The sequence below is a fragment of the Mastigoproctus giganteus genome, chromosome 7 (genome assembly GCF_048544385.1).
Source record: "Mastigoproctus giganteus isolate SK-2022 chromosome 7, ASM4854438v1, whole genome shotgun sequence".
Classification (NCBI taxonomy): Eukaryota; Metazoa; Arthropoda; class Arachnida; order Uropygi; family Thelyphonidae; genus Mastigoproctus; species Mastigoproctus giganteus.
Genome location: NC_143581.1, coordinates 158,876,650 through 158,892,675, shown reverse-complemented (window position 1 = coordinate 158,892,675; position 16,026 = coordinate 158,876,650). Strand labels below are relative to the sequence as shown.

The 16,026-nt window shown below is 38.5% G+C and overlaps 1 protein-coding gene across 1 annotated transcript in view; it reads right to left on the bottom strand.

Moving 5' to 3' along the window:
• LOC150083282 (DNA polymerase kappa-like) overlaps window positions 1-16,026 on the bottom strand; it is a 217,657-nt gene that overhangs the window by 65,992 nt on the left and 135,639 nt on the right. The window contains 1 exon segment of the mRNA XM_090378460.1: window positions 9,424-9,590. Within this exon segment, the coding sequence (XP_090234586.1) occupies window positions 9,424-9,590 (167 nt within the window).

The following is a 16,026-nucleotide window of genomic DNA, read 5'->3' as shown; positions in this document are numbered from 1 at the left end:
TCACTTCGATTCATGCATTCTGTCTTATGAAAATTTACTGTCAGTCCCCATGTTTTATATTCCTCTAGTAACTTTCTGCCCATGTAATTTGCATCATCATCATCCTGTGCTACCACAACTTGGTCATCTGCAAACAGTAGACTGTAAAGGTACTTATTTTGACCCAGGGGAATACCCACTGAACTACACTTCTGTGACCACGGTCTTAGAACTACTTCTAGATATAGCTTAAACAAAGTAGGTGACAAACAGCATCCTTAAAGTAGTCCGTTTGAAGTCTTAAATTTTCTTGATAATTTTGAACCAATTTTAATACAGCATGTATTGTTATTGTAGATTCTTCTAATTATGTCAATTAATGGCTGGTTTATTGACATTTTTTCCATAGCCTTCCACAGAAAATTTCTTGGCACATTATCATACACTTTCTCTAAGTCTATGAACAGCATACCTACATCTTGGTTTGTAGACTTACATTTTTCCAGAATTTGCTTAACAGTGAATAAATGGGCTATACATGAGCATCCAGTCAAAAAGCCACACCATTCCTCAGAAATTATAATCTCTTGTTCCAGTTTTGATTTTATCACTTTTCCAAATAGCATTAGCATTAGTAGAGGCATTTTATGCAAGAAAGCAAGCTTATGCAGCATCAGCCAAAAAATAAATAAAATAAAATAAAATAAAGTAAAATAAATAAATAAAAAATAACCACTTCCACTTCACCCCTCTGTTCGTTCGAAATACCTGTCCAGCTGAGCCTTAAACTTATTTAGGCTATCAACTTCCACGACAAGGGATGGAAGTCTGTTCCACCTACCAACCACCCTCTGGCTAAAGGCAAATTTCCGCACATCTATCCTAGAGCTGTCTTTCCTCAATTTGAATTTATGCCCTCTCAGGTTATTATTCTGAGCAAGAGGAAGAATCCCATCAGCATTGAGCATGCTCAAACCATTCAAGGCTTTGTACACCTCTATCAGATCACGTCGCTAGTGCCTAAGTCTCCAGACACTGTAATTCGCAAAACTTAAGCCTTTCTTCGTAAGAGCACCCCTTTGTTCCATTCACTAATCTTGTTGCCCTTCTCTGTACTCGTTCCAGCAGCTCTACATCCTTCTTGAAATGAGGCCTCCAGGCCTGTATACAGTACTCTAGGTGTGGCCTGACCATTGCCTTATACAAGGGAATGATCACCTCCTTATCCCTGCTAAAAAAATTCCTATATATCATTACCAATACACCATGAGCTACTTTTGCAGCCCATCTGCACTGCTCAGAGAATTTCATATCTGCCTGCACAACCACCCCCCAGGTCCCTTTCATTCTCTACCACTGTCAGTGTAGTACCACAGATTTGATACGTTGCTCTGGGGTTGCTGTTTCCCATATGTAGTACTTTACATTTGTCAATGTTAAACTTCATTTGCCACCTCTTAGCCCATCTGCTCAACCTTTCCAGATCCTGTTGCAGCAGCATAGTGTCAGTAGTGCCCTTGACAACCCTGCCAACCTTCGTATCGTCTGCAAACTTGGACATTAAGCTTGATATACCATCATCAGTATCATTTATAAATACAGAAAACAATAAAGGACCCAATACTGAACCCTGAGGGACTCCACTAATAACATTAGTCCACGATGAGCAGTGTCCATTGATTACCACTCTCTGTCTTCTCCCCCTCAACCACCCTTTTATCCATAGCAGCAATTTGCCTCCAATGCCACACTGCTCCAATTTGTGCAGCAGTCTTCCATGTGCAAGAGTATCAAAAGACTTTCTAAGATCCAAGTATATAATATCAAAGTTATTCCCTGCATCCAGTTCTTTTGTGACTGCATCATAGTATCCAATCAAATTGGTCAGGCAAGACTTCCCCTTAACAAAACCATGCTGTGTCCGAGCTATAACTGAAGTCTTGTCTAGATAATCCTGCAGTGCTTCTTTAACCAGTGCCTCCATTAATTTTCCGGGAACAGAAGTTAAACTCACAGGTCTATAATTACTTGTGTCAGCCTTTGATCCTCCCTTGTGAATTGGGGTCACATTTGCACATCTCCAGTCCATGGGTACCTCCCCTGAGTCCAAGGAAGCTCTCATAATTATGGCTAAGGGTTTGCTTACTTCCTTTGCTGCCTCCTTTAATATAACTGGATAGATCCCATCCACCCCAGGTGCCTTTCTTGTGTTTATCTTCAACAATTTCTCCTCCACTTTACTTTCAGTTATTACAAGATTCTCTAGCTTACTGCTAGAGTTGAATACACCTCTTGCATTCCCCTCGCTGAATAACTCCTCATGTGTGAATGTCGATGCAAAATATTCATTTAGTTTGTTAGCTACCTGAGCAGGGTCATCAACAGTTGACCCATCGATAGCAAGTGGACCAATCTGATTCATCCCCTTCCTTCTAGAGTTTACATAAGTAAAGAACTCTTTGCTGTTTTTCTTCGCATCCCTTGCCAAGGATCTCTCGTAATCTGCCTTCGCCTGCCTAACCTCCTTTGTAACTTGGTTACAGATCAACTTGTATCTATCATAGGCTTCTGTGTCACGTAATAATTTGTATGTATCCCATGCATTTTTCTTCTCTGCCATATGTCTCATTAGTTCATCTGACATCCATTTAGGCCTAAACCTTGAACAATATTTCTTAGTTGGTATGTAAAGCCTAGTAGCTTCCAAGATAAGTTCTTTGAATGCTTCCCATTTTGAATTTGCTGTTGGTAACATCATCAGTTGATCCCACTGTATAGAATTTAAATACTGTCTCAGTCCATCGTAGTCTTCTTTACGAAAGCAATACCCTTTACCCCTAATGGTAGTTACCTCTTTGAGTAACTACCACTTCAGAACACTGTGATCACCGCCACCGAGTGGCTCATTTATCTGCAGATTCTTAATGCATGAAGAATCAGTACTGATAATAAAATCAAGAGTATTACTCCCTCTTGTTGCCTCCCGAACATGCTGATGTAGAAAACAATCATCCAATAAATCCACAAAAGCCTTGCTAGTGTGTGAGTGACCAGCCCCCAAATTCCAGTCAATATCTGGGAAATTAAAATCCCCCATTATAAGACTCTCTGATTTACTGGCCCACTCTATTTCTCTGTACAGTTTCTTATTATACTCATCAGAGTCATTAGGCCTATAGCACACTCCTACTCTCAATTTTGATCTCCCAATGCTTATGTCACACCAAACTGACTCGACACTGCACTGTCCAGCGATGTCGACTGGCTTCACTTCCTTGGATTTTATGTGTTTCTTAACTAATAGCATAACCCCTCCTCCCTTCCTATCCTGTCTATCCTTTCTGTACACATTGTACTCCCCAAATTCCAGTTCTGCATTCCTTATATCTGTGTGACACCACGTCTCTGAAATCCCAACAATATCTGCCTTTGATGTTTTGAGCAATACCTCAAATTCATCAAATTTATTTACTAAACTCCTAGCATTGGTGTACACGCAAGTATACATGCACCTGCTCTTCCTCTTAGCCACCCTAACACAACCCATGTGTTCACTTGTACCCCCATGATTCCCAGCAGTCTCTGAAATATCCTGCATCTTATTTTCCTGGCTGCTGCTCATTCCAATAGAAGCAGTGCAAGAATCACTTTCTCCTCTGCCAGTGGCTACTGTTAATCTATTAGTCCTTGAATCCCCCCAGCTAATAGTTTAGCAATAGAGCTCATAACGCAAATCCCTCTAACGTTGGAGCATCTTCTTCTGTCACCTTTCTTAAAAATTTATGTAATGCATCCAATTGTCATCTCATCTGGTATTTCGTCGCCATCACATAATTTGTTGAACAGTCAAGTCAGTAGATTTGTAACTTTTTGACCTCGATATTTAAGCAGCTCCATGTTAATTCCATCTGGACCTTTTTCATTTCCATTTCTTGCCATTTTTAGTTCTAGTTCAACTTCCTTAATTTGGATGTCCAATCCTCTTTTTGACAAATGTCTCTGTTTCAGTTTCTCTAAATTCATCTTTTCCTTCATTCAATACCTGTTCATAATAATTGATCTATTCCTCCAGATCTATCATTTCTAGTCTAGCATTTTGCTTATGAGGTTTCCTTAAACTCTTCAATATTCTCCACGCCCCTGCAGATCTTGTACATTCCAGTTTGCTGTTAACCTTGGCACATGCTCTATCCCAGGACTCATTCTGTGTCTCGGTAGCCAGTTGGGAAGGAGCAGCAGTGCGTAGCACGCGCTTCGTGATTGAACCGGGGTTCGAGCCCGTCACCACCAAATACAGAGGATGCGGAAAGGTCATGGAATGACCACCGCATATCCCGGAGCAATATGGCCTTAGTTGCTAATGCTCCTAAAAACCAAATAATAACAACAACAGGACTCATTCTTCGCCTTGATGACTTCCACTTTTGCTTCCTTATTTTTTTCTTTATATATTTTTCTGTGAACTTCACTTTTTGAGCTCAGCCATCTTTGGTATGCTTCCTTTTTTTTCCTTTATTAATTCCTAAATTTCCATGTTCAGCCAATCATTTTGTTTCATCTTTTGAGATTTTCTTATTGCCTCTCCGGCAATTTTCTTCGCTGTTTCCTTTAGGTATTCATATATGTCTTTTGTACTCTCCCCGTAGGTTTCATATAATTTTTGGTCCAATCTTCATTGATACAAACCCCTAGTGCTCTCATCTTTTAGTGAGTCCACATTGAATCCTTTAGTGTCAAGTTGTTCATTCCTCTCAAAGTCTTTCTTCCTTTTCTCCTTCCTTTTTTGGCAACGTAGTCTTCACCAATAAGTGATCAGAACCACAATTTGCTACTCTCTGGGGCCCTAACATCACAGACATAAATTGTGCTTTGTTGTTTAGGGATCTCATAATCAGTTATTGATTTTAGTCCCTTTGTTTCTTGGAACCATGTGAACTTATGAATATCTCTATGTTGGAAGGTGTTACTAGCATTAGCATTAGCATTAGTAGAGGCATATGATGCAAGAAAGCAAGCTTATTCAGCATCAGCCAAAAAAAAAAAAAAAAAAAAAAAAAAATACCACTCCCATTTCACCCCTCCGTTCATTCGAAATACCTGTCCAGTTGAGCTTTAAATTTGTTTAGGCTATCAACTTCAACAACAAGTGATGGAAGTCGGTTCCACCAACCAACCACCCGCTGGCCAAAGGCAAATTTCCGCACATCTATCCTACATCCGTCCTTCCTCAATTTGAATTTATGCCCTCTGAGGTGATTATTCTGAGCAAGATGAAGAATCCCATTGGCATTGAGCATGCTCAAACCATTCAAAGCCTTATACACCTCTATCAGATCACCTCACTGGTGCCTAGTCTCAAGACTCTGTAATTTGCAAAACTTAAGCCTTTCTTCATAAGAGCAACCCTTTGTTCCATTACTAATCTTGTTGCCCTTCTCTGTACCCGTTCCAGCAGCTCTACATCCTTCTTGAAATGAGGTTGATTGATTGATTGGTTTGGTTTTTTATGGCGCATTGGCAGCTGTGGCCATAATGCGCCAAGACTAGGTAATATTTAAAAAGTTTAAATTCTCGGTGACCTAATTAGTAAGGCCACCATGTCGAAATATATAATAATGTAACAAAAGCATAAATTAAATACAATTAAAAACTTTTATTAATTTAAAATAGCTAAAAACAGCAGACACATTGTCATTGTCAGATAAAATCTGACTGAGTGTATACGGCTCAGTCAGATGGTTAAAAGCGGTAAAACGGATATTGCTAAAATCTGGACAGTCAATTAAAAGGTGTCTGATAGTTACAGTTGTACCACAGGACACACACATAGGAGGGTCATCAGCCCTCAATTGAAATGAGGCCTCCAGACCTGTATACAGTACTCAAGATATGGCCTAACCATTGCCTCATACAAGGGAATAATCACCTCCTTATCCCTGCTAGAAAAATTCCTGTATATCATTGACAAGACACCATGAGCTACTCTTGCAGCTCGTCTGCACTGCTCAGAGAACTTCATATCTGCCTGCACAATTACCCCCAGGTGCTTTTCATTCTCCACCACTGTCAGTGTAGTACAGCAGAGTTGATACGTTGCTCTGGGGTTACTGTTTCCCATATGTAGTACTTTACATTTGTCAATGTTAAACTTCATTTGCCACCTCTCAGCCCATCTGTTCAACCTTTCCAGATCCTGTTGCAGCAGCATAGCGTCAGTAGTGTCCTTAACAACCCTGCCAACCTTTGTATCATCTGCAAACTTGGACATTAAACTTGATATCCCATCATCAATATCATTCATAAACACCGACTTTAGTAGTAGTAATTCTCAACTTACACAGTGTAAGTTGAGGATTACTACTACTAATCCTCAACTTACACTGAGAGCAAAGTTCAATCAGTCTCTCTCCGTTATCATTCTTTACATTTTCTCCATGTCTTCCCACCACTTCATTGTCCACAGCTTGTCCCACTCTGGAGTTCAAATCCCCCATTATGACTATCTCACTCTCTCTCTCTCTCTCTCTGCAATGTGGAATTGCTTCTATTACGTCTGTCCAGTTTCCCAGAAATTTTCTTTAATATCTGTAGGAAATGCATTATTAGGAGCATATATGCCAATAATAGTAATTTCTCTTCCATACATTTTAATTTCAAGTGTCATGATTCATTCATCATCAAAGCTCCATTTTTCAGTAAACTTTCTGAAATTTTTGTGAATAAGAACAGCCACTCCTGCCTTAGCTTTGACATGTCAGTTGACACCACACCAGAGGAACATATATGCTCCAATCATTTCTTCACCCCTCCCTTTCTTCTTTGTTTCAGTTAAGACCACCACATCCAATATATATATTTTCACAATTCCAATAAAATTTCATCTTGTTTTGTACTAAGTCCTTGTACAAATATGAATTTTTTTTATGAATTTTGGTTTATGAATTCATAAACCTTTTCTGTTTGCCAGTTCAATTCCTATTTGTCCATCCAATGTTTTTTCTGTAAAGCACTGAAAGGATGTTTTATGATGAATGAGGAGCTGGCCCATTGCATCAACCTCCAACCTGGAAGACCAGGGTATCTTTTTGTTGTTTGGTCTAGCCACAAACCTTTCTGGCTTAGGAGGCCCTACCAGTAGCAAGCTACCACCAGCATAGCTCTGTAGATCATCGAGACATGCAAGCCCTACCACCACGACAAGGTAAAGATACCACCAGTGGAAGGGGGGGGGGGAAAGTCTAATCTAAAAAAAAAAATTCATTTATACTTTTGTGATGCCGCAGACTGTTTCTCTTTCATAGCCCATGAATAAAATCATTTTCCACAAAAAAATTATTTAACAAATGCAACTAAAACTTAATAATTATCATTTAGTGTTTGAGTATTACACAGAAGCTCAATAAAGTAAACTTCATAATTCAAAACCTATAGTACTTAAGTCAGATGAAGATTAAGCATCATGTGATTATCTTAACTGATAATTACTTCCAGCATACTGCATACCACCATAGTTATACATTATATCAGACTGGTTGCAGGAACATAATGAGGATGTCTCCCTTCTTCAATGACCCCAATGAACCTCAATCCATAAAATACATGTGGTATGATGATATACAAACTATCAGAAACTATTACCATCCACTCTACAGGAATTGCAAGATGTCATTCAGTGTGCTTGAGCCAAAATACCATAAGAACTCACAGTATCTCTCTCTCTCTCTCAGGGTAATTACAGACCAGTTAGTTTAACTTCTGTTCCGGGTAAAATAATGGAGTCACTGGTTAAAGATGCATTGCAGGATCATCTAGACAAGACTGCAGCAATAATTCAGACACAGCATGGGTTTGTTAAGGGAAAGTCTTGTCTGACAAATTTGATAGGATATTATGATGTGGTTACAAAGGAACTGGATGCAAAAAATAATTTTGATATCATATATTTGGATTTCAGGAAAGCTTTTGACACTGTTGCGCATGGAAGACTATTGTACAAATTGGAGCAGGATGGTATTAAGGGTAAGTTGCTACAATGGATAAAAGGATGGTTGAGTGGGAGAAGACAGAGAAGACAGGTGGTATGGCAATGGGTGCTGCTCTTTGTGGGCTAATGTTATTAGTGGAGTCCCTCAGGGTTCAGTGTTGGGTCCACTGTTGTTTAGTATATATTTATCAATGATATTGATGAAGGTATATCAGGCTTAGTGTCGAAGTTTGCAGGGTTGTTAATGACAGTAATGGCAGTGTGCTACTGCAACAGGATCTAGATAATTTGGGCAGATGGGCTAAGAAGTGGCAAATGAAGATTAACCTTGACAAATGCAAAGTATTGCATATGGGTAGAAGTAACCCCAGAGAAACGTACCAACTGTGTGGTACTACAGTTAAGGTGGTAGAAATGAAAAAGACCTGGGAGTAATTGTGCAGTCAGATATGAAGTTTTCTAAGCAATGCAGACAGGCTGCCAGGGCAGGTCGTGGGGTTTTGTCAATGATATATAGGAATTTTGCTAGCAGGGAAAAGGAGGTGATTGTCCCTCTGTATAAGGCAATGGTCAGGCCTCACCTTGAGTACAGGTCTGGAGGCCTCATTTTAGGAAGGATGTAGATTTGCTTGAGCGTGTACAGAGAAGGCCAACAAGTGAGGGGAATGAAGGGATCCGCTTACCAATAAAGGCTTAAGTTCTGCAAATTGCAGTGGCTGGAGACTAGGCACCTGGGCGGTGATCTGATTGAGGTGTATAAGGCCTCGAATGGGTTGAGCATGCAGAATTCTGATGGGATCCTTCACTTGTTCAGATTATGAACCTAAGGGGGGCATAAATTCAAATTAAGAAAAGACAGATGTAGAATAGATGTGCGGAAATTTGGCTTTAGCCAGTGGGTGGTTAATTGCTGGAACAAACTTCCATCTGTCGTTGTGGAAGTTGATAGGTTAAATAAATTTAAGGAGGAACTGGACAGGCATTTGGAGGGAATGGTGTGATTTTTTTTTGGCTGATGCTGCATAAGCTCATACACTTGCTTTCTTGCATCACATGCCACCACCACTACTACTGCTACTACTACTACTACTACTACTACTACTAATTCAGAAATTTTTTTTTTTTTGGCTGCTGCAGCATAAGTCTCAAGCTTTCTTGCACCATATGGCTAATAATAATAACGTCACTGAAAGTTAGTGAAGTCCGTGCCAAAATGAACTGTTACTGTGTTGCAGACAAAAACAGATCCTACATGACGTTAGGTAGGTGTATCAAATAAAGTGGATATCGTGTGATGGTGTTTAATACAGTAAAAAAAAAAAATCCATGCTTTGCTGTAAAAACAACAGATTAAAATCACACAAAGTATGGTCCAAGAAAAGAATTTTAAATTAATGAAAAATAATGGAAAAACTATTTTCGGGAAACCAAGAAAGCACTATATTAAGATATTCATTCACCTTTTCACCTCTGTACATCCAAGTCCAAGTGAAACTCTAACATAGAAATGAGATGATGTAGGGGTAAATAGTAAAGACAATTCACCTCTTTTATCCCAAAGATCTTGACATGTTTTAATGCCAATACTATTTAACAGCTGCCCTTGAACTGGACCTATTCCAGATACCTAAAACAAATTAGAGTTCTTAAAAATACTCATAAAAGCAGTAAAAAATTCAGAGCTACAGGGCTCAATAACTTCCACGATTTTTTAATATATTAAAAAGTAAGAGATTACCTCAATCTTTTTCGTGGAATGCTTTCAGTCAATTCTCTCTTATATATGACGAATAAAATAAGATGAAAAAAAAAAAAAAAAAAAACAATGAATTCCCTCACTCATAGAGACCAAATCCAATGCACAACGGAATCGAAAGCCAAGAGCCCCAACTGTTATGTTGTTATTTAGGAGCATTAGCAACTAAGGCCATATTGCTCCGGGGATATGCAGTGGTCATTCCCTGACCTTTCCGTATCCTCCGTATTTGGTGGTCACGGGCTAGAGCCCCAACCCAATCCAGAAACACATCAAATCACCGCAGTAAGACCATGAGTGCGAGAAGACATTGTGTCATAATAAACATAGTTAAAACTGCTTCCAATAATAATAAATAATTAAAATCACCATTAAAATCACAATTAAAAATATTAAAAACTATTAAAATTAAAAGGATTAAAAGTTACAATTTGGATGAATACTCAAATTAAACGAAATGCACAGCTGTTTCCTTTCCTTAAGTAGACCACGCTTTTCAGTTGATCGCCGTGTTCACAGAATGGGAATATCGCAAAGTGTTTGTGTGTATTTGACTCTGAAATATAGAGAGATTATTTATATTGGCGCATGTGCAAAAAAGACCAGAAATCCGAAATTAGATAAGGCTGTCGCACATTGATAGAATTTTCGTGTAGTTTCATTTCAAGTGTTTCAGCGATCAATAATTTTATGTAACTGTGTTGTATATTTATAATTACCGCTTCATTGAATAGGAATACGTGACCAATCATATAGCAGAAATCTATCTTGCCAATATCGAGGACATTCATTTAACACCATTTCTTCCCCGCATTACTTACTATGGGAGATATATTGATGATATACTTGTTATAACAGATCACTACACCACTCAGGACATTTTACGGGTAATCAGTAATATTCACACGAGACTACATTATACACTGGAGGAGGAACAGATAGAACTAAAAGCCCTAAATTTCTTAAATTTCACACTCATACTCACACGTGACAGGCAAAAAATCGAAGTTAGCATTTACTGAAAACCTACCAATTCGGGAATGTACCTGCATTACCGAAGTTATCATCCATTCATATATAAGAGATCTATTATATTTAACCAGTTTTTCAGCGCTTACAAATATTCCATATCTGCTGAACCCACCTTACACTTAGAAATTGTTACACTAACCGATAGGTTTTTAAATAGAGGCTATCCTCACTCCGTTATAAATCAAATCAGATTACAGGCTAAAAATAAAACAGCAAATATGATACCCATTAATAATACCAATAAAACACACTTTATTTCCATTCCGTACGTTGAACAATGGTACAGGCAGCTTAATAAACTGTTTAGAAATACTGAATTCAAAATTATAGCCAGACCCATGCAGAAGCTCCACAATATATTAAAAAATCACACAATTCTTCCTTATTGCTTGGCACAAGTAAATGATCTTGCGTATAAGATTTCATGTAGTCAGTGTGAGTCTTCGTACGAGGGTTCCACTTATTGCACGTTAGAGTTACATGTCAAGCAACATGCTGCTTCCATCCGCACATTGTGCGCAAACGCGTCAGAGTTGGCCTTTCATGCGGTCAATGATGGTCACGTATTCCTATTCAATGAAGCGGTAATTTTAAATACACAACACAATTACATAAAATTATTGATCGCTGAAACACTTGAAATGAAACTACACGAAAATTCTATCAATGTGCGACGGCCTTATCCAATTTCGGATTTCTGGTCTTTTTTGTGCATGCGCCAATATAAATAATCTCTCTATATTTCAGAGTCAAATACACACACAAACACTTCGTGATATTCCCATTCTGTGAACATGGCGATCAACCAAAAAGTGTGGTCTGCTTAAGGAAGGGAAAAGGCATTTCGTTTAATTTGAGTATTCATCCAAATCGTAACTTTTAATCCGTTTAATTTTAATAGTTTTTAATCTTTTTAATTGTGATTTTAATTATTATCAGAAGCAGTTTTAACTATTTTTTACGACACAATATCTTTTCGCACTCATGGTCTTGCTGCGGTGGTTTGATGTGTTTCGGGGTCGGGTTGGGGTTCTTGGCTTTCGATTCCATTGTGCATCAGATTTGGTCGTATTTCTATGAGTGAGGAATTCATTAATTCGTTTTTTTTTCATCTTATTTTATTCGTCATATATGAGAGAGAATTGACTGGAAGCATTCCACGAAAAAGATTGAGGTAATCTCTTACTTTTTAATATCATAAAAGCAGTATAAAAATTTAAACTTACTAGTGTTCATTAAGACACAATCAGATAGCAAAAATTAAAATCAAAGAATACCTGCAAACTTAATGTCTCATTTAAATCAAGATACAAAAAATAAATAATAATAATTTTAAAAAAAAATTTTGACCCTTCCATTACCTATGCTACAAAATCTGGAATGCAGTTACTCCTATATTGTCTGATGATGTTTTTATTTTACTATATGTTAATTTATTTTTTACCACAAAATGTAATTTTTAGCTGTTAATGATGAGCTACATTTTATTCACTTTCATTTTAAAATTTATCCCATTCTTCATCATTTGAAATATTTTGAGCTATATCTGTTTTTAGATGCACTTGCAAATGCATAAACACCTATTAATCTTTAGCATGTGCAGACATCTGTACATTCACATGAACTCTACTCCCATTAATGAATTTTAAAGATATTCTAAGATATACTCTTAGAAACATTTTTAAAGATATCCCAAATGTTATTCAAATTTGAGAGAGAGAAATCCAGCAATATGTTTATACATATCTCTGAATGATGAAATATATTTTAAAAAAGACCTGTTACCTTCGATAGATGGCAATTAAATTTCAAGAAAATTTATTTAGGATGCTAAATAAAAATAAAGTAATTAAAAAAAAATAATAATACCCAAATAAGTAAGTAATTGCAAAAAAATAAGTACTTGTATCCATGCTTTCTCTGTTTCCTGTCAACTCATTGTGATTCACCCACTGACAGTAGTTGATCTGTTTCCTGGATAAAAATCCAGGAAACAGATGCATTAGCATTAGCATTAGTAGAGGCATATGATGCAAAAAAGCAAACTTATTCAGCATCAGCCAAAAAAAAAAAAAAAAAAAACACACACCACTCCCATTTCACCCCTCCGTTCGTTCGAAATACCTGTCCAGTTGAGCTTTAAATTTGTTTAGGCTATCAACTTCAACAACAAGTGATGGAAGTCGGTTCCACCAACCAACCACCCGCTGGCCAAAAGCAAATTTCCGCACATCTATCCGACATCCGTCCTTCCTCAATTTGAATTTATGCCCTCTGAGGTGATTATTCTGAGCAAGATGAAGAATCCCATTGGCATTGAGCATGCTCAAACCATTCAAAGCCTTATACACCTCTATCAGATCACCTCGCCTAGTCTCCAGACTCTGTAATTTGCAAAACTTAAGCTTTTCTTTGTAAGAGCAACCCTTTGTTCCAGTCACTAATCTTGTTGCCCTTCTCTGTACCCGTTCCAGCAGCTCTACATCCTTCTTCAAATGAGGCCTCCAGACCTGTATACAGTACTCAAGATGTGGCCTAACCATTGCCTTATACAAGGGAATAATCACCTCCTTATCCCTGCTAGAAAAATTCCTGTATATCATTGACAAGACACCATGAGCTACTCTTGCAGCTCGTCTGCACTGCTCAGAGAACTTCATATCTGCCTGCACAATTACCCCCAAGTCCTTTTCATTCTCCACCACTGTCAGTGTAGTACCGCAGAGTTGATACGTTGCTCTGGGGTTACTGTTTCCCATACGTAGTACTTTACATTTGTCAATGTTAAACTTCATTTGCCACCTCTCAGCCCATCTGTTCAACCTTTCCAGATCCTGTTGCAGCAGCATAGCATCAGTAGTGTCCTTAACAACCCTGCCAACCTTTGTATCATCTGCAAACTTGGACATTAAACTTGATATCCCATCATCAATATCATTCATAAACACCGAAAACAACAACGGACCCAACACTGAACCCTGAGGAACTCCACTAATAACATTAGTCCACGTTGAGCAGTGTCCATTGATTACCACTCTCTGTCTTCTGCCACTCAACCATCCCCTTATCCATAGCAGCAATTTGCCTCCAATGCCACACTGCTCCAATTTGTGCAGCAGTCTTCCATGTGCAACAGTATCAAAAGCCTTTCTAAGATCCAAATATATAATATCAAAGTTATTCCCTGCATCCAGTTCTTTTGTGACTACATCATAGTATCCAATCAAATTGGTCAGGCAAGACCTGCCCTTAACAAAACCATGCTGCGTCTGAGCTATAACTGAATTCTTGTCTAGATGATCCTGCAGTGCTTCTTTAACCAGTGCCTCCATTAATTTACCTGGAACAGAAGTTAAACTAACAGGTCTATAATTACTTGTGTCAGCCTTTGATCCTCCTTTGTGAATTGGGGTTACATTTGCACATCTCCAGTCTATGGGTACCTCCCCTGAGTCCAAAGAAGCTCTCATAATTATGGCTAGGGGTTTGCTTACTTCCTTTGCTGCCTCCTTTAATATAACTGGATAGATCCCATCCACCCCAGGTGCCTTTTTTATGTTTATCCTCAACAATCTCTCCTCCACTTTCCTCTCAGTTATTACAAAATCATCCAGCTCACTGCCAATGTTTACTTTACCTACATCATTCTCCTTCCTGAATAACTCCTCATGCGTGAATGTAGATGCAAAATACTCGTTTAGATTGTTAGCCACCTGAGCAGGATCCTCAACTGTTGGACCATCAATATCCAGTGGACGAATCTGATTCATCCCTTTCCTTCTTGAATTTAAATATGTAAAGAAATCTTTTCTGTTTTTCTTTGCATCCTTTGCCAAGGATTTTTCGTAGTCTGCCTTTGCCTGCCTAATCTCCTTTGTGACTTGGTTACAGACCAACTTATATCTATCATAGGCTTCCATGTCACCCATTAATTTGTATGTATCCCATGCATTTTTCTTCTCTCCCACATGTCTCATTAGTTCATCTGACAACCATTTAGACCTAAACCTTGAACAATATTTCTTAGTTGGTATGTAAAGCCTGGTAGCCTCCAAGATTAGTTCCTTGAATGCTTCCCATTTTGAGTTTGCTGTTGGTAACATCATCAGTTGGTCCCACTGTATAGAATTTAAATACTGTCTCAGACCATCATAGTCGCCTTTACGAAAACAAAAACCCTTCCCTTTACCTCTGATGGTAGTTACCTTCTTGAGTAAATCCCACTTCAACACACTGTGATCACTGCCACCTAGTGGTTCTTTTATCTGCAGATTCTTAATGCAAAGAATCACTACTGATAATCAGATCAAGAGTATTGCTCCCTCTTGTTGCCTCACGAACATGCTGATGTAGAAAACAATCATCCAATAAATCCACAAAAGCCTTGCTAGTGTGCGAGTGACCAACCCACAAATTCCAGTCAATATCTGGGAAATTAAAATCCCCCATTATAAGACTCTCTGATTTACTGGCCCACTCTATTTCCCTGTACAATATCTTATTATACTCATCAGAGTCATTAGGCCTATAGCACACTCCTACTCTCAATTTTGATTTCCCTATGCTTATGTCACACCAAACTGACTCGACACTGCCCTGTCCATCGATGTCGACTGGCTTCACTTCCTTGGACTTTATGTGTTTCTTAATTAATAGAATAACCCCTCCTCCCCTCCTGTCCTGTCTATCCTTTCTATACACATTGTATTCCCCAAATTCCAGTTCCGCATTACTTATATCTGTGTGACACCACGTCTCTGATATCCCAACAATATCTGCCTTTGATGTTTTGAGCAATACCTCAAATTCATCAAATTTATTTACCAAACTCCTAGCATTGGTGTACACGCAGGTATACATGCACCTGTTTCTATTCTTAGCTACCCTAACACAACCCATGTGTTTACTTGTACCGCAATGACTCCCAGCAGTCTCTGAAATATCCTGCATCTTGTTTTTCAGGCTTCTGCTCATTTCAATAGAAGGAGTGCAAGAATCACTTCCACCTCTGCCAGTGGCTACTGTTAATCTGTTAGTCCTTGTATCCCCCACAACTAGTAGTTTTCCGACCCACCTAACACTGCCTCGACAGCATCAGCAAAAATTCTTGCACCCTTTCTATTTAAGTGTATCCCTTCCCTGTAGAAGCAATCTCTCCTGTTAACAAGTACAGTCCAGGCTGAAAAAAATTCTACCCCTTGAGCCTTGCACAATCCCTCCAGGGCCGAATTGATCGACAAGGCTCTCATCATATACTCCCTCCTTCTGCCTATCG